The sequence below is a fragment of the Nyctereutes procyonoides genome, unplaced genomic scaffold (assembly GCF_905146905.1).
Source record: "Nyctereutes procyonoides isolate TBG_1078 unplaced genomic scaffold, NYPRO_anot_genome, whole genome shotgun sequence".
Taxonomy (NCBI): Eukaryota; Metazoa; Chordata; class Mammalia; order Carnivora; family Canidae; genus Nyctereutes; species Nyctereutes procyonoides.
Window position 1 is genome coordinate 11,131,635 of NW_026575133.1, and position 25,671 is coordinate 11,157,305.

General features: G+C 38.6%; 1 protein-coding gene across 1 annotated transcript in view; it reads right to left on the minus strand.

The window, feature by feature from the left end:
* Window positions 1-25,671, minus strand: part of SORCS1 (sortilin related VPS10 domain containing receptor 1) — a 495,004-nt gene that overhangs the window by 54,175 nt on the left and 415,158 nt on the right. The window contains 1 exon segment of the mRNA XM_055300554.1: window positions 17,807-17,978. Within this exon segment, the coding sequence (XP_055156529.1) occupies window positions 17,807-17,978 (172 nt within the window).

Here is a 25,671-nt window from a genome sequence, read left to right on the forward strand (position 1 = left end):
CCATCCTGACAAGGTTCCCGGTGTATGTAGCAGGTGAGAGAGGGGAGTCACAATGTTGGGACTGCTCTAGCAGTAGAGCTGCCTTCAGAGGAGTCATGCTTTTAGAGTCGGTCAGGTATTAGGAAGCTCTGTTGATGTGAATACAGGCCCCTGGGCTTGCTACTCTGCACAGGAGACAAAAGCATCAAGGGGCCAAGGCAGAGGATTTCATCCCTGCTGTTGCAGCTTTGCCCACTCAAGTGAAACAAACTCGATGTCATGCTTTTGCCTTCAGAGGCTCTCAGGTGCTTCACAAGCCTAACACGGCTGTCAATGCATCTTTTTTGGGCTCATCAGTCATCAGCCTCTGACTTCCTTGGGCTGTAATTATCATCTGAAACAGGGATGGCAACTCCTTTCAGAGAATAGGAAGGAGAGCAAAGGCAAGAGAGCCTAAGTCCTAGATCACCATGAATTTCTGGTCATTCATTCATCCAACCAACCAACCAACCAACCAACCAACCAACCAACCAGCCAAGTGGCAGATATTTATTGAGTGTCTATCTTATGTCAGGCATGACATGGGAAAATGATGGCAAGTAAATTATAACAAACCAAGCAAAACAGATATGGTCTGGGCTTTCATGAGCTTCTAGACTACTAAGTGAGACAGACGAAGTAATCACAGATAAATAAAATGTTTTTACAGGGATGATATGAAAGAAAGTACATGGTATTGTAAGGTGCACAGTAGGGAAAGGCAGAGAGCTAAAAACATGATCTGATTGAGAACTTCAAGGAAAGATTCCCAGAAGTTATACCTGAGCTGAAATGATCTTAAGGAAAGAAATAACTTAATCAAACAAAGGACACAAGTGAGTGAGATGAACGTAAGGAGTTCAGGCAATGGTGACAGAGGGAATCAGATGTGCAAAGGACCTATGGCAGAAGGGGGATAGTACAGTCATAGGAAGCTGAAGACACTGTGGGAACAGGTTATGAAATCAGACTGAAGGGGAGAAAATGACATTTTAGGAATCGTGGCTGAGTTTCTGATTTTCATTTTCTTCCTAAGAGGAGTAGGAAGCCATTAAAGTATTTTAAGCAGAGATTTAGCAGAAGATGGCATGATGATGTTTTTAATTCAAAAAGATCACTCTGGTTACAATATGGAGGGTGAATTGGAAGGAGGCCCAAGTATTCTGGGAAGCTAATTAGGGGTAGTTCAGGGTAGATGATGGTAGATTGAAATATGAGTTGCAACAGGAAATTATACGTACCTTCCTGTCAAAATTAACTCCCATAGTTTATTGGTTTTGAAACCAATGAATCTCAGATTTTGATATCAGCACCTCTTATAGAAATTAAAAGAAAACATACTGATGCCCAGCTACCACCCAAGACGCTCCTTTTCTTCAGGGCCTCTGGGGAAGATCTCGGGTTGGTCCTGCTGTGGTCTGAGAAGGTCCACAGCAGATGTTGGGTTGCACCACAGGTTTTGCCCCTTGGGATCAGATTGTAGAATATTAGGTTTTCTCATCATTTAATCCAACTGAAGATGAGGACCACTCAACACAGGCTGATGCGACCACATTCCATTTTGATGTGGGGGCAACCCTTCTGTAGGATGTTTTAGGATGCTAAGTGTGAAGGGGGCATTAATGAAAGAAAGAATGAAAGAACTAAACTCGTTTTTAAGTGACTGGTGCATAACTACAAACAAAAGTTCCACAATGCATGTAGTCAAGGTTCGTTAACTTCTGCAGGAAAACAAGTTGCTGACTAGTACCTGAGTAGTTTGTATAAACTCCTGGGTGCTGAGATGTGTCCTTACTAGGTGTATCCTCAGTACCTAACACGTGCCTGCAGGTCACTCTTTTCCATTCAGTAGATTTTTTTTTTTTAATGATAGTCACAGAGAGAGAGAGAGAGAGAGAGAGAGAGGCAGATACACAGGCAGAGGGAGAAGCAGGCCCCATGCACCGGGAGCCCGACGTGGGACTCGATCCCGGGTCTCCAGGATCATGCGCTGGGCCAAAGGCAGGCACCAAACCACTGTACCACCCAGGGATCCCTCCCAGTCAGTAGATTTTGAATAAGTGTGTCTGCTTGTTCATCCAAGTGCTTTCTTATATATTATCTCAGTTGGCTGTTAGGACTCCAGGGAGATAGCAAGAGCAGATGTGCTTTTGATTGCTCCCCCAGGAGAACTGGGACAAAGGCAGGTTAAGCAGGATGCTAGCAGTCCCTTGAGGCATCCTGTGAGGCTGAAGGAAAAGTTTAAGATGATCTGTGGTTTAACTTTATCCATGCAGCTCGGTCCTTGGTGAGCTTCTTTAATTAAAAGTTACTTGTAGGGATCCCTGGGTGGCGCAGCGGTTTAGCGCCTGCCTTTGGCCCAGGGCGCGATCCTGGAGGCCCGGGATCGAATCCCACATCGGGCTCCCGGTGCATGGAGCCTGCTTCTCCCTCTGCCCGTGTCTCTGCCTCTCTCTCTCTCTCTCTCTCTCTCTATCATAAATAAGTTTAAAAAAATAAAAAAAAAAATAAAAGTTACTTGTAATACCTTTCAGAGTTAAAGGTGAGAACAAAAGCAAGGTATCACTTTCTTTTCTTGTTAGACTCCATCCCTGGTTTTGACTCTTTCCACCTCTCACAACAGCTTTGTTTAGAAGTGGAAAGGTGGATCGGCATGAACGCCATACTGCATTCTGAGGTCTTCCCTCTAGTGAAGCAGTATAGTGTTCAAGCCATAAGGAAGACAGAGAATATGGGGAACAACAGGTATCATAATTCAGTAGTCAGGAAAACGTGCTGTATAATGGAGAGTTACTTTAATTCAATAAATCACAAGTCATCATTCCCAAAATGGCACCTAGGCTGGCAAATATCTAAACTGTCATATAATATTTTTTGGACCTACTGCCCTTTTGTCACCTGCCCTGATATAGATATAGAACTGAGAATATTAGCTCAAAAGATGTGCCCAAGAAAAGCACAAAAGCCACATGAAATCCATATGGGGATTCTCCAAGGGCATCACTGACTTCGGTAATAGAAAAACAAATATATCAAGTGGCCACTAAGGAGCCAAGATTAACCTGAGGAACGGAAGGTGTGTGAACCTATCAGTTCTTGCAACGTGGCTTGGGAGAAAAATGGGAAAACAAATGCTACAGTAACTCAACACTGGCAGCCTCATCCAAAAATGAGACTCTGAGACATTCCTGAAGGCATTATAGACTCACTGCAGATAGGAACGTCAGAGTCTGGGCCCGGCAAAGCTCAGGCTTGCCTCAGACTTCACTGGAATTCAGTCTTGAAAGTGATCTTAAAGTTCACGTAGCAAAAACTACATTGTAGAGAATTGACTTCAGTAAAATCCATTTTTTTTTTGTCAAAAACAAAAGCACAACAGATAACAATATATGTACTGTGTGTGTGTGTTTGTATGAGCATAAAAGTGCTGGCAAATGTAACCCAGTCTGTTAACACTGACTCCCCCGGGACAGGGGGTGAAGTGAAGTGAGGGGCAGTGAGAGACAGCATGTAGGATTAAAAGAGGGAGGGGGGAAATGAGGGGAACTAGAGAGTTCATCAATTTTAAAAGGAGGGGGTGGTGTTGGGTGGAATATGATATGATGCAAGGAACATTGCAAAACACATTCTATTTCTACCATTACTGTAAATATTTAAATATTGATTAAGTATATGAGAAATAACCAGAAGTAACACAGATTGATAGCAGACTGATGAGGGAATACAACCAACTTTGGTTTTAGATTTTTCTTTTTAATGCTTTTTTGACCACAAAGTAAGATTTAAAAAAAAAAAATGATTAAGCAGCATTGAATGACAGAAACAAAAATCAGATATTTCAGCTCTTTCTTTTTTTTAAAGATTTTATTTATTTATTCATGAGAGACACAGAGAGAGAAGCAGACACAGGCAGAGGGAGAAGGAGGCTCCATGCAGGGAGCCCTATGTGGGACTCAATCCCAAACCCTGGGATCACACTCTGAGCCACAGGCAGAGGCTCAACTGCTGAGCCACCCTGGTGTGCCTCAGCACTTTCTTAAGAGTAAAAATATTTAGCAGAGTGGGGAGCATGAAGTAAAAGTAACCCACCTATGCTTTGCATACCCTACTCCAGGTACGTTTACTTAGTTTAGACTCAGGTTAGCAGAGTCATGACAAGAAAGAGGAAAGGAGATCACTACAGTACAATGAGCCCTGGCTTTCAAAGAAGAGATTTCATCAGCTGGTAGAAATAAGTTCAGGGGGAGAAGTGCTATCCACCTTGTGCTTTTCAGTAAGACCGACCTATGGCATATGACTTCTGATATAAAGTATGCAAGTAGGATTGTTCTAGAACATCCCCTGGTGGTCACTATGGGAAAAGATAGAGAACATTTCTTGAAAGTTTACTGTGGCAGAAATATTAACCGCTCTCTACATAGTATCTCATTTAATCTTAACCCTAAAAGATTGCTAAAATTTGCCCAGTCACAAGATTAGTTTGAACCAAGTTCTCCTTAACTCCAAGTTCAGCACTCCTATTTTATTGTCCTCATTCCCAGTGGGAGCTCTTAAAAAATGGATTCACTCATATGTGAAACCAGAAAACTTTTATAAGCTTCAGTAACCAAAACCCTTTAGAGGAATGCCAACATGGATTAAATTCTTCATTAAGTAGCGATAAAAGAGGAGCCCAGTGTAATATGCCAGGCTCTATAAAATACTGTTAGCTGCAAAACTTGTTTGTAAAGACCCTGCCCAAGTGAATGCTCAACAGAGTGAGAGGACTATAACCAAGAATCAACTGCTGTAACTGTGTCAAGCCTGTTCTTTTACAATAGTAAACTGAGTGCTTCCAGCATAGACAACACCAGTCTATGACAAAAAGTAGCTGCAAATGCCCTGTCTTCTGTTCCTAAGCAAGTCCTGGGTCTCTCTGGTATCCTTTTCAAGAGGTGCTATCATTGTTGAAAGCTAAGGCTGCCTCACTAGATAAGCTGGGAAAGTATTTCCTGAATATTTGGTTCAATTCATGCTCGATGGGCTTCTCTTCAGCTTCAAAACTGAGCTCTGGACACAGTCCCAAGATACTTAGATATTGGCATAATTACAAATTAAAGAGTCAGTCTCTCTCCTTGTCTATTCAGAGACGGTTATCTATAGCATAGGTGCCTCTCTGAAGATGCCGACCCCCCGCCTCTTACAAAAAAAGGCAGCAGTGGGCTTGGATGCTCTGACTGGGAGGAAGAATATTCACAACAGTGAGGATGGCAATGCATACATGGGGTTTTATTTTTTATTTATTTTTTAATTTTTTTATTGGAGTTCAGTTTGCCAACATATAGCATAAGACCCAGTGCTCATCCCGCCAAGTGCCCCTCTCAGTGCCCATCACCCAGTCACCCCAACACCCCGCCCACTTCCCCTTCCACTACCCCTTGTTCATTTCCCAGAATTAGGCATACACGGGGTTTTAGATTTCACCAGAGAATTCATGTCTGACAAGGTCAGCGATGTCAGAAGACCAGACTATGGATGTACCAAACCACTTGCCTGGTTCTGTATTTTACTTTCTCTAGGATGAAATGCAGATGGCTCATCCCTTCCTTGAGGACTCTGAGCCTTGAGACTTGCCTCATTAAATATCCAAATACTTCTGCATCTAATGCTCAGACCAAGAATTTCCAACTGAAGAATCATCACAAAATGGTTTAATCCTTCACTTGCAAATGAGCCACACCACCATGTGTTTGAATGAAGAGCAAATTTCCACATTCCTTTTTTATGTCTTCTGTACTAGGTGTCTGGCTTAGAATGGAACAGAACCCATAAGGCTGGAGGAACATTTGGCTTGTGAAGCAGATAAATAATTGTAAGCTGAGGTCTCTTTACTCTATCTAGACAGTGTGGTAGAGAGAGGTCAGAACTTTGACCCATTATGTTTTGAAAACGCTTTTTAGGTAATAAAGGACATTACTATACTGTTATCACTACACAGTGACTTTATGAATTAGCTCAGCAGGATTTGGTAGGAAAACTATGGTGCCACCAAATAATAAAAAACTATAAAGATGTTTTTGAATGTCTTTAAAAGTCACTGTAAAGGTAAAGCATCCAGGTGTGTAAAAAGAATGAGATTATGCTTTTTTTTTAAGATTATGCTTTTTAAAAAAAGAAAAGAAGGGAGACTGCTTTAGGAATAAACCTATGCAATAAGTTTTTCCTACTAGTAAGATATGTAATGGAAATATGTAAGGTCAATTAGAAGAAAGAAGAAAAAAGAGAAAGCCATGGAGAATTTATAAAGGGAATATAAGAAACACATAAAATGAGGAAAAAGGAAATTCAAAGTACTCATAAGCCTACCATCCAGAGAGATCACCGTTAGATTTGTAAATACCACATTAACAGATGAGAAGCATATGAACATGCACACATACACACAAACAACACTGTCATGTCATGCTTTCAAAATTTCTAAAGAGCTCTCAGAACTTTTATATCTAGCATCACTTGCTAGACTTAACCAAGTCATAAGATCTTATCTATGAAATGGATATATGATTTCTTACCCTGGATGTTACTTCATCACTTTTCCAAATTAACAGGTTCTTGAGAGGTCTCAGTGACTTTACAGACTTCTACACAGGTACTGTACATGGCAGTGCCCTCCAGAAGTCAGGTAGTAAGCTGGGAGTTATGTGCCCTTTGAAATTCAATTTATATTTAAACCTCAGTTTCTTTACTTATAAAGATAGGCAGAATGATCATGATCCTAATCATCAAATCTAGTGTAGGTGATCATCTGTTTTTATAATTCTGCTATTCGTGTTATGGGTATTATTGAAGATACAGTCATATTCCAGCATGGAATAAAGGCAGTTAAAATCATCTCAGCTCTCAGGTGAAGATGGAGAGCTCATTTAAATGCTGTTGGTAGATGGCAGAAATTTTCTATCACCCATAAATGGTGGATCACACTAAGGATGAACTGATATGGCCCAGAGTCACAGGATAACAAAGGGCAAAGTGCAAAGCCAGAAATCTGAGGAAGTCACATACTTGGGCAAAAATTGTTTTGTTTGGGTGAAGTTATCATTCTGGGGTGGTGGCCACCCGTATGGATGGAAGGGGGGGCACCAGTGCTGCAGGCCTAACACAGACAGGCCGAGAGACTGCAAATCCATCTGAAAATAATTTCCTATATGAAGACGATGACCCCCCAGTCCTTGGAATGTGCACTGAACTGAAACTCTCAGAAATAAGCCATGTATCGCTCCTTGCTTACCAAGGGAGGGAGAATGAAGTCCTTCGCAAACACAGATTCCCTAAAACTGAAAAGAAGAGCAAAATGCCAATGTTTGTGGGCCAGAACTGAGGAAGGAAAAGCAGAGCCTTAGGAAGAGTTGCTCACCAAGCCAACCTGAACTTCAGCTGCTAGGCCTCTGGCTAAAGACAACCTATACTGCCCGCCTCATTTCCCTCTTTCCTTTGTAACCCGAAGCAGCCAGGGAGAAGAAATGAAGTGGCTCAATTACCTTGCTCGACTCAAAGAGAATAAAGCTGAATGGAGCAAGGAATAATACATGAGAAAGGCTCTTAAGTCTCCACGGCTCATTGAAATCATCTCCCGTTCCTTTGTGTGGAAGACCGAGGCTTCTGAGTCAGATCTGGGCCGGCTTTAGAAAACTCATACCTGCCTAGATGAACAGTGCTTGCGGACTCTTTGTGTAGTTTCTAAAAGCCCTGATTTTCCCCCAGATGAAAAAGTAGGTCAAATTCTTTTATGAATTCAACAAATGAGGGTCTCACAGCAAATTTTATCAAGAGTCATCTTCTCTACCATCCGACGGCTGGTAGCATCCTGCAATATTTATGAAGTGTTATTACGTTGTGGTTACTTTTATGCTGCCATAAGTCTTTCAATGTATGTGAAATTACAGATCATTGAAATTCATTTAATGAGGACACAGCCTTCACGTTTTAGAGTTAAATCTCACAGAAGAAGTTATAATCATGAATTTTCCTTATTAAGTTCCAGTCTTTGTATGTAAATTGAAGTATTAAGACAATGAGATACAGATCAAAGTTTTAATTTTAGTCCCTTGCCTCAGATTTAATTTAAAAGTCTTAAATTATGCAGCGAATTGCATCTCTTTATTCTTACAGCTGTTTAAAACAGATTTAATTATCTTCTGTAACATGCAGACACTACTTCTGCCTAGCAGTCCTCTCAAATGAATGCCTTCCAAATCGGTTTTGTTGAGTTCTTAAGACTGATTAGGCCCTTTGCCATCCATCCTGTGCCTTCAGGTTCTCGCATTGGATTTCTCCAGGAAGCGGAGTTATCGCATTGAAAGTCTATAGGCTCATTAGGTGCTCATTAGTGGTCCAGAGAACATCCGTCTTAAGCAAGTCTCCAGAGAGAGATGCCACCTCTCATTGGATACCTGGATCTCAGTGCAAAATACCTTCGATCAGCTTCCTCAAATGCAGGCGTACTTGGAAAATGTTTGGCTAGTTAGATACAACTCTATGGACCCTTCCTCTCCCCTCTTTGTTGATTTCTGGATCAACTGTTCTTTGCCCTTAAGGAAACAGTGATGCATACATGCAGAGTGTATATGAACGTGTGTGTATGTGTGTTCTTGGATTAGCCATTCTGAAGGAGTCTGGGATGGAAGAAATATTGTCTCCTTTGACTTATTGCTTCTGATCAAGGTTCCTTCATTACAGTGCAGGAGAGAACCCTGAAAAGGGCAGGGATATACTTCCCAACAATGGGGCTTTTCATCAACTTCCATTGAATTATGTGGTTCTCTGGGTAATGGGTGTGAGCCAAGCTTTGGGATTTTGATGGAGTCATGTTATAGAGCCATTTCTGTTACCTAGATGTGGAGGGTGGCCTCTCGTGCTATATGCAGGAAGGGATTCTATCGCTTGCATATGTCAAATCTGCAAAATTGTGACTTGGTTACTGTGCATGCAGTTGCAAGCTAGCATCAGTGTACCTAGCCTTTGATTATCTTCTGCCAATAAGAAGTTCTCTTTTGCTCTGATTTTAGCATGGTTTTCATTGATACTCTTATGTTAGTATTAGGACATGCATTAGTACTGAATAAAGGAAGGGGTTTAGATTTCAAATGAAGACTTTAACATGTTTTGGATGTTATTCACATTTTAAGAGTCTTTCCCTTTTAAGTTTGGGCTTTATCTCTACTCTTCTTGGGGAAGTCTATCCAAATCCACACACATTTATTGAGTTCCTATCAATGCATTAGTCACAGTGAGAGGAGATGCTAGAGCTGTGACCAGGCATGGCATGATTCCTACCTTAATGATATTTATAATGTTATGGGGGCTGCCAAAAATATTTTTTACAATCTAATGCAATAAATTAAATTTTATTTTTGTTTTGAATGAATATAAAATATTTACTATTTTCTATTTCATGCAGTTAGGTTTTTATTTAGAACTTGATAAAGAGGAGGGCCTAGTTAATCTAAATACATAATTCCACAAAATGAATATGTCTTGAAGGAAAAGTACATGATATAAAATTGAAACTTGGTAAAATATGTGTTGAAGAACAAATAAGCACATATGCCCAACTACTTGGTGGGACAGTTCATTGCTCAGGTCACTCACACTTCAGTTGGTATGCACAGGAGATGGAGCCTACACAGAGGGGTTTGTATGCACATACCTGGGGACAAAAAAGGGGTGATGCTTCAGTTCCTAACCTAACTCAACCCAACCCCACAGAGAGAAGACAAGTCTTTGGGAGAGAGTGGAATCATGACTAAGCCATGAGACACAGAGGCATAATTCTTGCCCAAATGACAAAATATGATACTGACCTGGAGAGTCTTCTGCCAATCAGAATATAGTGGGTACCTCTTGGTCCCCTTGTCACCTTGAGGACTTACTGCTCAAGGAGTATCAGAAGCTTGGCATTAATGTCACTACTGCTATGAAAAATTGGCACTAGGTATGGTGGCAAGAGCCAAATGTTATATTCAAAGTAAATTTAGGACCATCAAACCCAAATGAGAAGTGGATTCAGAGATTTGAGGGGGATAATATAGACCCCATGTATTGCCAGTGGTATATGTCAGGGGTATTTGCTTTTGTTTTGGATTTGATAGCCTAATTCATATCCAAGACTCTGTAGAGGTTTGGTATACAAGAATGACAAAGTCCTTGAGTGTTGCATTCATATCCTATGTTTTACAGTATTCTTTAGAATGGATAAAGTAATACCAGATACACAGAAGCCATTCAATAAAGATGTAATTTTGCAAAGAGAAGGAAACCTAGAGAGGATTTGGAATCTCTCTTTGCTGAAATGGCTTTTAATGAACTGATCACAAGCCATGAATACTCTAAGAAAATCCAGGAGGAAAATCATGTTTTATATATTGACTAATGTCTAAGAATATAGCAGCAGCCATAGTATAGGCCAGATTGGCTAGGACATAGATACTTTTGCCGATTCTTTCTATCCTTGGCCTTTGTTACTACCTGTCCCCAGTGAAGTGTTACTAGGGAGCTTAGGAACTACATGAAATTATTTCCCAGAAAATGGTTCTTTCCACCAAAGAGAAGTAATAAAAAGGTAGGATACCGTAGAGCCTGGATTTGACTCCTGACTTGATACTTCAGTTGCTGTGTAATCTTAGGCAAGTTCTTTTGCCTTTCTGTGCTTTGGCTGTGCCATTTGTAAACTGCAATGAGGACAATAACACCTACTCACATAGGGTTGCTATGGCATCTAAATGAGACAATCCAAAAAAAGCATTCTCAAACTGGACTATAGTTAGTGCTCAATAAATGTTGGATATCCAGATTGTTATCACTGTGTCAAATTTCAATGCTCCTCAGCTTCTCAGAGCCCCTCTGCTTTCCTTTGTTTTGTATCACTCATTACATGCATCCCCCATGCCTATGTGTAGAATCCCCAGAGGTTAATAGAGAAACAGGTTGTTTCTGTAAGGAGATCTTGTGAATCAGCACAGAATCCCACAGCTGAATGTGAGGTCCCCAGGGCCTCTTGATGGGGGGACAGTCTTTTTGGCTTCTACTCTGCCCTAGGAGATGAGCATCAAGGGGCCAGGTCTGACAGCTGAAGACAGCAGATTTCCTCTCTGCTGTTGTAGCTTTGCCCACTCAAGTGGAATGAACTAACTTGTGATTTTTTTTTTTTCCCTTCTTGTGCCCAGAAGGCATGAATTTACACATCTTAAACCAGATTACCCAATCTGTTCTCACATCACTCAGCCAAATCTGAGATGCCTGATGATCTTTGTTACACAGAAAGCAAAGCTGAATGGAAGAGAGCCTGGCCTCTGTCTCTGGAGGGTGGACAAAGGTCAGAAGTGACCAGGTGTGAGTTCCTGTTTCAGATCTTGCCCCTTTGTGTTCTTAGAAACGGAACAAAAATCTGAATTCTGAAGCCTGCTCCAGCACAAACATCTGCTGCTTCAAAAGATCATGTTCTTCTAAGTTATCATAACCAGGTTCCTTTTATCTCTGGGAAAGGGACTTCATATTCACTATACAGGGAAACACAGGGTATAGGATTGGCTCAGAAAATAAATCTTTCCCTAAATGTCCCCAAAGTTTTCTTTCTTTTTTCTTTTTTCCCTAAAGACTCAAATACAAAATGTATAAATAAATGCTATTTGAATTTCCCAAATGAGTTTTAAGTAAGCTTTTGGCTGGGCATAAAAGACATAAAGAAAAATATGTAAATTGAATATACAGCTTGATTTTTTACAAAATGAATGCAGCCATTAATCAACAAAAAATTAAAAATTCCCAGTACACCTTTAAACTCCCTGCCACTTCCCCTCTAAAGGTGTAACACTCTCACTTCTATCACCATAAACTACTTTTGCAGTTTAAATAGAATCATACAATACATATTTTTCAGTCATTTCCTTAGCATAGTAGTGGATATGATATTCATCCAAGTTTTTGTAGGTAGCAATAGTTTGTTCTTTTTCATTGTTCTGTCACATTCCATTTTATAAATATACTGTAACTTATTTCTCAATTGTACAGTTGATAAATGTGTGTATCCAGTTTTGATCTCTCATGACTAAGTCTGCTATGTACATTATTTTACACACATCTGGTGCATATTTGTATTCACTCTGATGAGTGTATACTTAAGAGTAGGAATTCTGGATCATGGGTTGTGCATATATTCAGAGAAGAGTACAGTAGTTAGTAGTCAATGTCAAACAGATTTCCAAAATGGCGGTAATAATCTACACTCCAAACACTATTGTAAAAATGACTGTTTGCTCCAACAACAACACGTGATATTATTGGTCCTTTAAAATATAAGTCTTCTGATGGGTAGAAAGTAATATCTTATTTTAGTGTTAAGTTGCATTCCTGTGATGAGCAGTAATGCTGAGAAGTTTTCATACCTTTATCAGCTAATTTGGTTCCCATCTTTGAAAAGCCCATTTAAGTCATTTGTGTGTTTTCTATTGAGTGGCCAGAATTTTTCTTACTGATCTGTAGAAATCATTTCTAATTTTCTGGTTATGAGTAACTTATTGAAATTATGTATTACAAATAACTTCTTACCCTCCAGGGCTTACCTTTTTATTTTCTAAATAGTGTATTTTAAAGAAAAGAAATTCCTAATTTTAATGTAGTCTAATTAAACCATATTCTTCTATCTATTTAGTGGATTTTGTTTCCTATTTTAAAATAATCTCTGTCTAACCCAATGTCTGAAGATGCTCTTCTGCATTTTCCTTTAAACACTTATGTTTTATCTTTCATACTTAGATTGACAAACCAGTTACAATTACTTGTGTTAAGAGAGATCAAGATTCATATATTTCCACTTGGATTTTGATGTCATTACACACCTATTGAAAAGATTATAATTGATCTACTGTACTAAAGTAAAGTGTCTCATTTGTCATAAAGAATATGTGTGCATGTCTGTGTGTTTTTCTTGACTCACTATTCCCTTTCTTGATCAGCTTGAGTATGTTGGATATATATATCACCACACCCTCTTTATTACTATAGCTTTATAATAAATCTTGATATCTGTAATGTAAGCCATTCATTAGGTTTGGTGTTGGGAGTCATTTTTAAGATTTTCTTTGCTATTCTTGAACCCTTGCTTTTTCATATGCCTTATGAACATGTCAACTTTAACCCACAAATATATGCTAGAGACTTTACTGAAATTGCCTTGAATGTAAGATCAATGTGGGGAAAACTGGCATCTTTTCATAATATTGCATCTTCCAATTTGCAATTATCATATATCTCTCCATATATTTATGTTTTTCAAAATGTTTTCCAAAAGTGTTGAGTTTTCTGGGTAGAGATATTGAAAATAAGTTGGTAGTTTTGTCTGTAGGTAAGCATTGTTTTTATGCTATTATAAAGCATATTATATATAATTGTATATAATATACAACATATATGGTGTATATATCTATGTGTGTTATATATATATATATATATATATATACACATACATATATATATATAAATATTTATATAGGTTGGTTCAGAGGATTTATACATCCAGATAGATAGACTTACTCTAAATCTAGAGTAATTAAAATGTATTTTAGGGGCACTTGGGGTGGCTCAGTTGGTTAAACGTCCAACTCTCGATTTCAGTTCAGGTCATGATCTCAAGGTCATGAGATGGAGACCTGTGTTGGGCTCCATGATGGTAGTGGAGCCTGCTTAAGATTTTCTTCCCCTCTCCCTCAGCCCCTCTGTCCCCTCCCCCACCCCTCCTCCTGTTCCCATGCTCTCTCTCAAAATTTTTTTAAAAAGTGTTTTAAATTATCACTTAACACAGGTTTGAGAATCAAAACCAACAGGACAAAATAAAATATCAGGAAAGAGATCCACACAGATATGTTAAATTGATTTAGGACAAAGATTCAGAGCAATTCAGGGTGAAAAGAATTGTCCTTCAAGGGTGCTGGGTCAATTGAATATGCAAAGAGAAAAAGATATAAAACCTTGGATTTATTCAAAACAGATTATAATAGACTTAAAGAAAAAAACTTGTGGTGTTATTTCTTCACAATCTTGGGTTAGATACAGCCTTCTTAAGCAAGCTACAAAAATCACTATTTTATGCAATTAATGATAATATTTGGATTCATATATACCATTTCACTACTTATTCTATTAGTCTTGAATATAAGTATGTTCCTTTTTCCTCTTTCCTGTTTTTTCTTGGATTAATGAGGCAAATTTAATATTATTCCAGTTTCCTGCCAATAGTTTGATAGTTAAATGTTCTCTGACTATTCTTTTAGCTGTTTCTCTAGATATTAAAGTACATATTCTGGACATGCTGGCATCTAATATAAATTAGTACTTCTACTTCTTCACAGACATTTCATGGAACTTAAAACACCTTGACTCCGTTTAATACATACTGAATTATAGTTGTCATGTATTTTAATTCTACACATATTTAAACCCACAGTGGATTATCATTATTGGTCTACAAAGTTATTAATTTCAATTTACCCACATATATGCCCTCTTTCTTGCTCTTCATTCTTTCCACTATTGTGCTTTTGTCTGGGTTTCTTTTTCTTTATGCCTGAAGAGTTACCTTTAGTGTTTCTTTTTATAAAAATCATCTTATATGACTCATCTCAGTTTCTGTTTGAGAAATTTCTCTATTTTACCTTCATGTTTGTCTTTTTTCTCTAGCACTTCAAAGATGTCATTCCAGTTTCTTCTGTGCTGCTTTTAAATTTTTCTCTTTATTTTTTGATTTTGGTAATTTGAATATGATACCTAACTGCCTTTTCCCCCTTGTATGTATCCTGCTAGGGGTTGTGTATTCTCTCCAGACTAGATTGATACTCTGATACCTCCTGTCAGTTTAGGAAAATTCTTAGATATTATCCCCTAAAAATGGATTCTGACTTCTTATCATCCTTCTCCACTCTAGGACTCTAATTATATCTATGTTAGCCATTTCCCTGTTTCCCATGTGTCTCTTATTACTCTTTTCTCTATTTTATATGCTTCCTCTCTTATGCTCCAAATGTTATACTTCCGACTGTCCTTTCTTCCATTTAACTTATCTTCTATCTGTCTGGGTTTGGTTGACTGTCAATCTATCTAACTTCTTAGTATCAGTTATTTTTTAAAAAAATATTTATTTATTTATTTTAGAGAGAGAGTGTTTGTGCACATGTGAGTGGAGGTAGGGGCTGAGGGAGAGAGAGAATCCTCAAGCAGACTCCCTGCTGAATGTGGAGCTGATTTGGGTCTCCATCCCATGACCCAGGAGATCATGACCTGAGCCAAAACCAAGACTCCAATGCTCAACTGACTGAGCCACTCAGGTGTCACTTAATATTGGTTATTATATCTTTATTTCTACAACATCCATTTGTTACTGCCTCTTACTGATGACTGCTGGGGATTGTGTTTTCTGTCTTGACCTATATTTATGAACATACTAATCATATCTCAGACAACTGTTCTCTTTTTTGATGTTTTTTTTTTCAACCTCTTCTTGGGTCCTGTTTCTTGATATATATGTAGTATTTTAAATTAAATGCCCAATATTTGATGTGAAAAATATAGGTAAGACTTCTGATTTATGTTATTTTCCTCTAAAGAGGATTCATTTTAGCTTCTGGAAGATATTTAGAGTGGGGGGGGGGGAATCACTAATGCTTTCAGATACTGAAATATAATTCCAGATTGGGTTTCAGCATTTAGAGAACATGATCTGGTTGTCATGTGTCCTTACTCCTAGGATGGAGCCTTCCAGGAGTTTCAAGAATCTCGTGTTGTATTATTTATCAGGGATTTCCTTCTTGATAGTCTCTGAGCTCTAATTTTTTTTCCCTCAAAATGTAGTACTTCTAAAAACTGCATGACTTTTCATCCTTATAGTAACTACTTTCCATTCTGCTTATATCACTTGGATATTGTCAAACAACTCAGAGAGAAAACAAATGCACAGAATATTGTGCTACTTCTTTATGCTTCTCTTCTCTCTGGGATTTTATCTGACGTCCATTTTTATCTTCCCAGCCTTGAGAGCCTTCTGCTAGTTGTTTAGCCAAGACTTTGTATACGGCCTTCTAACTAGGAATCTGAAATCTGACCTCTTCCACAGTATGATGTATCAATTGGCAAAGTACTTGAGGGGAAATACAGCATGAATTGCTGGACTTGCTATAATGAATTTCCAATCTCTGAAGAAAAGAATTTTGCCCGAATCTTTTTGATACTTCTCTCATGCTCTTCTTCCTCTCTCTCTCCTTCCCCCCCTCTCTCTTTCTGTCTCAGAACCTCACTCCTGCTCTAAATATATACATATATATTTGATTTGCTGCAAGCTAATATGTCATAGCCTCAGGCAGAAGTCTAAAGATTTTATTTCTGTAAAATTTGAGCAACTCCAATTTGCTTAAATTGGTCTCTATCTTTCTAGTTCCAACTGTAAAATTTTGGGAACCTTGTATTTAGAAGAATGTGTGTGGTAGAAAGGCACTTATCAAGGAGATAACAGAAAGGGGTACTAGGTTAGAGGGATGGTTCTCAAAGTGGTCGTTGGTCCAGAAGTATCAGCATCATCTGAGCTGTAATTTCAAACTCATTATTTCACAGTTGTTTCTGCTACAGGAATTAAAATACCCATAATGTTGATCAATCCTGACAAAGTAATCCTAAATGCTTCATCTTCTCCCTTTCAAGTCAAACTCCAGAGCCTCTGAAGACTACTCTCTCCCCCTTGGCTTTGCCCTTGTTTTGTTCTGTTTATTCTTGAAGCACAAGCATGACCTATAATCTTGTTATAAATGCATATTCTTGGGCCCCACCCAACCTACTGAATCAGAATCTTTGGTGATGGGTCCCAGAAAACTGTTTTAACATATTCACCAGGTAACTTTTATTCATGCTAAAGATTGAAAACCACTGAGCTATCAGGGGAAGCTGGAAGTCAATGATGTAGATCTTAATCCTGGTATCAGTATTAACTTTTTAAATCCCTTTCTGTTCATAAGGCCTAGCACAGTGCTGCCCATATTTAAGTACTCAGAAAACATGGCTGAAAGCAAGACTGTCTGGCTTGATAACTGAGATCATTTAATGAAATTGTTGATCCTTTAGAGAACATCATCTTCCTTTCTAAGATGATAAAGATGCCTATGCATATTTTAAAACATATGGTATAAATTTTATCCTATACACTATCTGAATATTCAGAAATCTCAGAAAATCACAATTTGTCAGTCATTGATGCTCATAATGATATTGCTGAGGTGTTACAGAATTACAAACTCTCAATTCTCAAAGAAAGCATACTCAATTACATTTATATTAGCTTTGGTGTTATATGTATGACCAGCATGCTGCCTTTGGAAAAGAAAAGCTAAGACATCAGGGTGACAGAGAAAGACAGCATTAGTAGCTGTTAGGTTGAACATGTATGTTCAACTCTTTTTGGAATACTATTGATGTATTCTGAGAAAACTTTTGGCTGGAAGTGCCAATAAGGCACAATTAAATCCAAAAAAACTTCCAAGATAAGAAGTGATATATTGAGAGTGAAGAAGGAGTTGCAGTGAACTGAGAATAATTGAGGAAATGTGGCAGGGAAGGAGAAACAAGAGCAACAACAACAAACCAAGGAACCAAAAGCAGAAAGAAAAAAAAAAGTCAACAATATTTAAAATGAAAAAAAAATTAAAACAAAGACATACATAGACCAAATCTGATTTTCTGCCCTAGAAGATAAAAATGGTTTGGGATCTGGTCCTACCTCTTCCAACTGCACCATGAGGGTAACATTGTGCCCTTGCTCTGCTGTCAACTTTCCATCAGCGGTGACAATCCTCAGCCCCCGTGGGGCCTTCCCAGGACACTTCTGCGGTTTGGCAGTGTACTGTTCTCTTACTCCATCCGTGCAGTTATTGGAAACCACTTTCCTGTACCTAAATGGAGAAAAGCTCAAGTTGTAATCCAGCTCATTACCATTTGGACCACTCCCACTTTTTTTAAGGCTAGACCTACTACTGTGTAGCCCGGAGGGCTATTGGTAACTACACTTCATGGTGCTCTGAGGATTAGAGCTAATTCCTATAAAGTACCCAACAGAAAGACAAATCATCAAAGTAACATATTAGACCTATTGTTAGCATTTTAATATAACTCTTTTATTTAGTCCATCAATGAATCATTTCACTTCAGAGCCATGGGAAATGCGCAGCAGTAGAAGACATGGTCCTTGCCCTTACTATGTTTATAATCTTGAAGTGATATACATGGATAATCCAGGAGTTATTTTAAAGGTTATATAACTGAGAGTTAGAATGAGTAACATATATTGCAAGGGAATTTGAAATTCAGACAAAGAATAGATTGCTATGGATTATGTGATTTAACATTAGATTCCATAGAGGGTGCCATGGTCATGGTGTAGCACAGAAAGTTGGCTAAATTTGATAGTTTCTCCTCAATATATTATGAGGGACTGTAATGGCTAAGTACTGAAAACTCCTATTAAGGAGACCAGTCTGCAGATTGAGTAAATCTTGCCTCCTACTTTTATTTCTTATTTTAGCTTTACTAGGGAAAAAAAAAAAAAAACAAGGATTATTCTACAAATTTGTCCTATGTAATTTATCAGATTCATAAAAAAAATTGGAATTGTGGTTTTAGGACAATTAATCTTTAAGACTTTGAGCTTCAGTGTTGTCGTTCATCATCTTTTTGTGTGGGGTCCACAGTAACCACTCTGTGTACTCATATATCAGACTTCCCAAACCTACTTACTAGAGTGAGTGTTTAAGCTCAAAGTGGAAGTAAAATCTCAGGTCTTTCCACTCTTCTAGACCCGAAGTTGAAACTTTTAATATCAAGGGCTAGGTAGGAAATGTTCTAGCTTTGCCAGCTATATGGCCTTTGTCACAAGTACTCAACTCTGATTGTAGCATGAAAGTGGACAGATAATGCACAAAAGAATGGAGACAGCTGGGTTTCGGTATAGCTTTATTTATAGATATTGGCAGTGTGCCATATTTGGCCTGCAGGCTATATAGTCTTCTAACACCTTCAAATCTGGCCAATGCCTTTTCCTTTGTTTCTGAGTCTTAACATTGGCTACCTAAGAGCATGGTTGAGAAAGTCAAATTAAATATTGTCTGGGAAAGTACTTTGGATGCTATGGATCACTACAAGGTCAATTATTAATATTTAATTCACCTCATAGGGTAGTTGTATAAATTAAATGGATTAATGTACACAGAGTATTTAAAACCGCCCTGACGATTAGCAAGTGCCTATGAAATGTTGCCAGTTATTTTTATTTAATATTATTTCTCCTACCTGTTCATAACCTTCATGGTTTCCAAATGTCCTTAGGATAGGTCATAAATCTCATAATCTTGTCCATGAAACCCTCCACAGGCTAACTGTACTTTATCTCTGAATCCTTACCAAAAAGCTCATCTTCCCTTCAAACCTCTCTTTCAAACCTCTTGAAAGTGCTTATTTTCTTTTGCTCTTTCTGCTTCTGTATCTTCTCTCATGCTCTATCAGCTGCCTAAAATTTCCACTCTAAGTTACAGCTTCTCTCCTCTGTCTTTTCCTGATTGTGATAGTAAAATAATAGTGAAATAAAAAGAAGTTCACATTTAGAGAGTACTTACTATATTTGCACTGTGTTAAGTTCTTAGCATGACTTTTGTCAATTGTCTTCAAAATATCCCAAAGGGTTCTGCTTAAGGAAGGTATTATGATTTTCAATTTACAGATGAAGATATTAAGATTCGTAGAAGTTAACCAGTTTTCTCAAGATCACCCAGTCAGGACCCCAGACAATTTGCCTCAAGCATATCCTTGTCTCTAGGCACTACTGTACCATCTCTTTAAATGGAAGGAGATTGCCCCTCTCTTAAACTCGTAAAGGATCCTTTAGATTTATTGATAGGAACCCCCTTATGTCTTGTAGGATTGTCTCCCTGTGTGTGACTATGAACTTTAAGTTCCTTGAGGGTACCCTTGCCCCTAGGGATATGCAAAGCTGATAATCAGGAGGTCCATACTGGGATCACTGTGCCACATAGAAATGCTGAAATATCTGCACGGCAGGTGGTTATTACCACTGCCCTCAAACCCTTCAAATGCCTCACTAGAACCAGCAGCAACTAATCCTTATCTTCAGAGCCCCTGCTTCTCCTCACACTAAGGGGTTAACATCCAGCACATCAGATAGCTTTGAACTCTGCCCCTGCACTAGGATCTCTACCCATTTCAATTGGTCAATATCAAGTCTGAGCATTTTTAATATCACTCTACTATTTAAGAAAATCCACTGTAGGTGCTTATGAGTGCATGCCGATTAAAAGAGAAAATAATCACAGGTGGGAGAGAAAAAAAAAAAAAAGAAGAAGGATACCCGCACTAGAGAATGCTGACATTCTGGCACCAGCAATGGTAGGTAGCAAGAAAATGACCAGTAATGTCACACAACAATTATGGATTCCCACGGAGTCTGTGCATCAGAAACTCCCTGCGTGTTTCAGAGGCAAGGCACCATGCAAACCAAAGGCAGGTTATGATTTTTAATCACTTAGCATCCAAGCACACCTGTGACTGTCTTGACGCTGCTCTAGAGGCATGGGCTCGCCATCACCACTGGCATCATGAGCTGAGCACATTCCTTTTGTTTGGCGCTGTTCCCACCAATCATTGCCCCAGGCTTTCCACCCCTCCCCCCCATCCTGCAGCAACAGTTCTGCTTAAATCCTAAGCACGAATCCATTCCCCCTTCTGCCACAGAGAAGACTGTTGGTAATTTTTTTTTAAATGCTCATTAAAAAGCATTCTGAAACCATTTTATTTCCTGGATGAAAATGGCATCACATTAGCCCTACCAGACCTGTCCCTGAAATTTAGAAGAAAATTGTGCAGAAATACAGAGTTCATTTACTCAAGTAAGCACACACCTGCTTTTTGCATTACAGAATGGTTCTATTTTCATCCCAGCAGCTGTCCCTGGGTCTGAGTTACATAAATGAATAATGCATTTAATATGTTATTAAATGGGGCTTCTACCTCCATAATAACAAGGCAACTTATGATTATGTTGGACCTAAGCTCTGAATGTTACTGGGATGCATTTAGTTGGTAAAGCATTCTTCAATCTGCCAAGAAGAAAAGTGCTTTGTAATGGCAAGGGAGTCTTTGTACAATTACTGAAAAGGAAACATTCTGCAAATGTGCCTTTGATATTACCGACCGCTTATCAGTAGATAGTGTCTTAATACTTCAACAGCCCCAATTTCAGCCATTCTCTTCCTTTCCATCTTGAAACCCCTTTGTCACCTTTTCCTTTTTCACCCCACCTTCTTTGTTTTTTCTTCTGTGTTGTCTGTCAGTCTTAAGACAGATGAAGGCCATAGTTTCTCTTCCTGAGTGTTAAAACTGGAAAAAAAAGCCATGAAAGTCTTCATATTCTGTGATTTTAGTATTTAGTAGTTTTGTTTTTCTTGTGATTTGGTGCGGTGGCGGAATATGGATGTTTATGACCATTCACTGTATGTTAAGGTGACAGTCTAGCCTAGCTCAGTGCAATCCTGTCTGTCCTTTACAATCAGTTGCCGGCACTTTTGAAGTAAATGGATGCCAAGATCCTCCTCCCAGGGGTCTTGATTTAATTGAGAATTAATTAAATTATGATTTAATTGAGAATCCTGGGCATTAGTGTGTTTTTGTTTTTGTTCTAAGTTCCCCTGGTGATTCTTGTGTGCATCCACGATTAAAGACCACTGCCCTGGTGGTTACAGCTATAGTGTGTAGAACCAAACTGTCAGAGTTTAAATTCAGGCACTTACTGTATGAACCTGGGCAGTTACCCAACCTTTCTCTAATGCTTTGGTTCTCTGCCTGTCAAATAGGGATAATTACAGAATCTTTTCAATAACCTTAAGAGGATTAAAAGAGATACTGCATTCAAAAGGACTTCACATAGAGTCTGGTGCATTATTAGAAACTTAATAAATATTAAAATATCAGTAATTAGTTTAAAAGTTAGCATTTAAAGTATTAAACACAAACTTGCTATTATACAGCTAGTTCCCAGGAAAAAAATGTGGCCTTCTTACTGCCAAGATTATTTTAAGATCAAGTCATCGGACCATGTCAATTTCTTTCTTAGACTCATGCGCAACTTCCTGGGGGCTTATAAAAAAGGGTCAAGTTGAAGTTTTAAGTACATCCCTCAATTTATCCTCAGTGCATTTGTCCAGCTTCAGCTCTTTCCCAACATGCTTCCTGAACCCAGGCCATGCTCAAGTCCACAGGCTTTCTTTCTTCCTTTGATTCATTCTTTCTAGAATGCTCTTTCCTCCTGTCAAGCTTTTACTCATTCTTTAAAAATCAGCTTAGAATTCCTGGTTCTGTATGAAGTTGCCTCTTGCCTTCTTAAGAGTAGTTATCAACGTCATGACCATAGGTCTTCTTGTAGTGAGAGGCAGAGATTACTGTCACTGAGCTATGTTATCCCTCCTTTGTGCTCAAAATGTGAAGAATTTAAATGGTTATTTTCTTGGATCGTACTATGTGCCTCTGCTTTCAAGGGTAAAGTGCCATGTCACGATGCTCAATAAAACAAAACAAAACAAAAAAATGGAGCAAGCCTTACAGAATGAGAAGGGGAGTAGCCGCGGATACAATGTATGACTAAGACTTAATATCTTCCTGGACCCAGTGTGCCCATGTTTCAACAAAAGACCTGTGTAGGAACCGTAACACCAACATGCAGAATGAACGAGGTTCCATGGCTGACTGAGAGGGTTCTCCCAGTTTCTCTCTTCAAAGGAACAGTTCTCAGGACTCCTTTAAAGTAAGCAACCTTGGGATTAGGAGACCAGGAGGAGATTAAATGAGGGGGGAAAATTTCCCTGTAATGAGCAGGGTGGAAGCACAAGTCATTTATTTTGACTAGTAAACGGAATGTGACATTATTTTGAATGCCAACTTGATGAAACAGGACATATGGCCATGTTCAACTAAATGACTTAAAATCAAGAATCATGAGAATGACTCATGGAATCCACACTTTCAGACAACGAGTTGTACAACTAATTTATGTAAGGAAATTTTCTTTGTTTTCCTGAGCACCTGTAGTCCTAGGAAACAATACTGAATCACTTCAAATTGGTCATGGATATGTCAGAGTCTGAAGGGATAGCAGAGATCATCCAATACAACCCTTCCATTTTTCATATATGTAAAATCAGATTTTAGAGTTTCCCAAGGTTACATGGGAGCAATTAAAAGCTCTGGGCCTCTGGACAGTTTGGTGTCTCTTGCCACCTGGATGAGAATCATTAATGCCAATACCATTGATGTGGGTAAGAACAGCTATATGAGGAACTAGGTCTCCACATAGTGATATTCACATTCTTTTTTCATTTCCCAACCCAGTGTCATCCCATGAGAATATGGAAAACCACTTCTAAGCAAGGTGCTCTGAAGAGTCAACTTCATAGAAACAATTTTTGGGTGTCTGCTGTGACACCAAATGGTTCTTTGCTAGAAAACCTCTACAATAGAACCCTGTCATGTTGAGTCTGTAAATTATGCAAGTGGTTTCCTCTCTGTGTACTTTAAACACATGTGCCACTTTTAGAACCAATTCTTCTCCATGATGCACACTGACAAATCTTGCTGAGCAGCTCAGACTGAACATCAAAATCTCCTCCAGGCATGGGAGTACGGTCATCTGGGAAAAGACCATTGCCCTCAAAGACCCTGGAAATGGCAACTCAAGGGCGATGGCAGGCCAGCCAGGGTCTATGTGTTCTCATGGCTCATACAGAAAGGAGTATGTTTCTAGAAAGCATTTTTAAAACATTCCAAATGTGTGTTGGTAGTATGGAGATTACTGTTTTGCTAGAATTTATGTGTATTTATATATTTTTTCCCAGACCCACTAAATATTCTTACACAAATACTGAAATAATGTTAAAATTTAATGCAAAATTAATGCTAAAAATCTGTAAGCCTCCTGAGTAAATATCTTTGTAGTATATTAAGAAACTAACCCTGAGGAACAATAAGAGCTGTCATTGTACGTTCTTTTAGGAGGGATTAATGGCTTCTCAAAAGAAACTCCACAGACGGAAATTTCTATACACAGACATTTTTTTTTAACACATCTAGAAATATCTCTAGCTTAATAGCAAGAAGAAATCTGTCCCCTGAGAAGATTATCTTGGTTTCTTATAATACACCAGCCCAATGCCCACTTTATTTTATATTTACACAATCTTTTACGGTTGGCATGAAACAAGCAATGTCCTAGTTAATTTAGCAACTTAAATTTGCAGCATGTTCTCTGGATCCAAACCGTATAAACAAGATTTAACCAAATATAAGTACAACTAGAGATTGTACTTGTGTATGTGCAAACTGAGATATTTATAGACACAGATGGAGAAACAAAGAAAAACAAATTTAGGGTAATTTCAGCACTAAAATGCAAGAAAATACACAAATGAATACCGATTTCATTCTATTTGGACAAAAGGAACTTATTCAACTAATCAGGTAAATGTGGTATCTGCCTTGAGTGGTAGAGAGGGACACACGTGTGTTTTGATGCCTAGTAGTCTCTGATCATGTGACCCTATAGTGTAGGCTGGTGATTATTTGTTTTATAGATGAAAAAAACAGGGGCTTAAATATGTCCTAGATCTCAGTACTGCAGTGACTATTAATGTCGAGACCAGAGATATACAAAAAAATGATGTCTCCCCTTTCTTTTTTCCTTCACTCCAGAGCAGCTGTTAGATGATGACTATTGGTGATGGCATCTGCATTTTGCAGAGTGACTACCATTCACTGGGCACTGGGCTATCTGCTTTATAGACAGGGCTGCATTTAAGTCAAACCCCAAGAGCAGAGAGCAAAATTTTATAGGTTAAGAGGTGAAGCTAATTGCTAAGATAACAGTAAATGGCAGAAGTCACTTAAAACCCCTACCTGTTTCATTCTAAAATATTTCTCTTTTTCACCAGACAAAATATCCCAATTATACTTCACTTCCTGCCCATAACAGGCTGTGGCCTTGCTCTGTATCAGCCTTCTGGTTTTCCATAGAACGGCGTGGGGGAAAGTGTCAGGGCAAAGGGTGAAAAGAGGCAGGAGCTTATAGTGGAGAACATGGCAGAAATTTGCTCATATGTGGTTCCGTGCTGTGAACCTTAGAAATCAGATGCTACTCTTCCAAGGACTAAGGACAGGTAGTGCCAGCCACCTGGAGGGACATTTTACACTCATTTTAGCCCTCATTCCAACTCTCTTTTCTAAAACCTAGCCAAGAACTAAAACAAAAGTTGCACAACTGTTCATGTCTATACAGTGAAGCTAATATACATTTTGGCATCTCCTAAAAACAGCATTTCTATTAGGCATAATAATAACCGATGCTAGGCTTTTTCCATTGTGGTGAAGTAAGCAAACCCACAGACACTGCTATATTTACAGGGTAATAAGGTGACTGTGAAGGCAACTATAACCATTTATAAGGTGAGATATTAACAAAAAACAAAAGGAGAAGGAAGGTTTACCTGTGTGCTTTGAACCAAATTTCAGAAGGAGCTGCTGGGAGATTTGCTT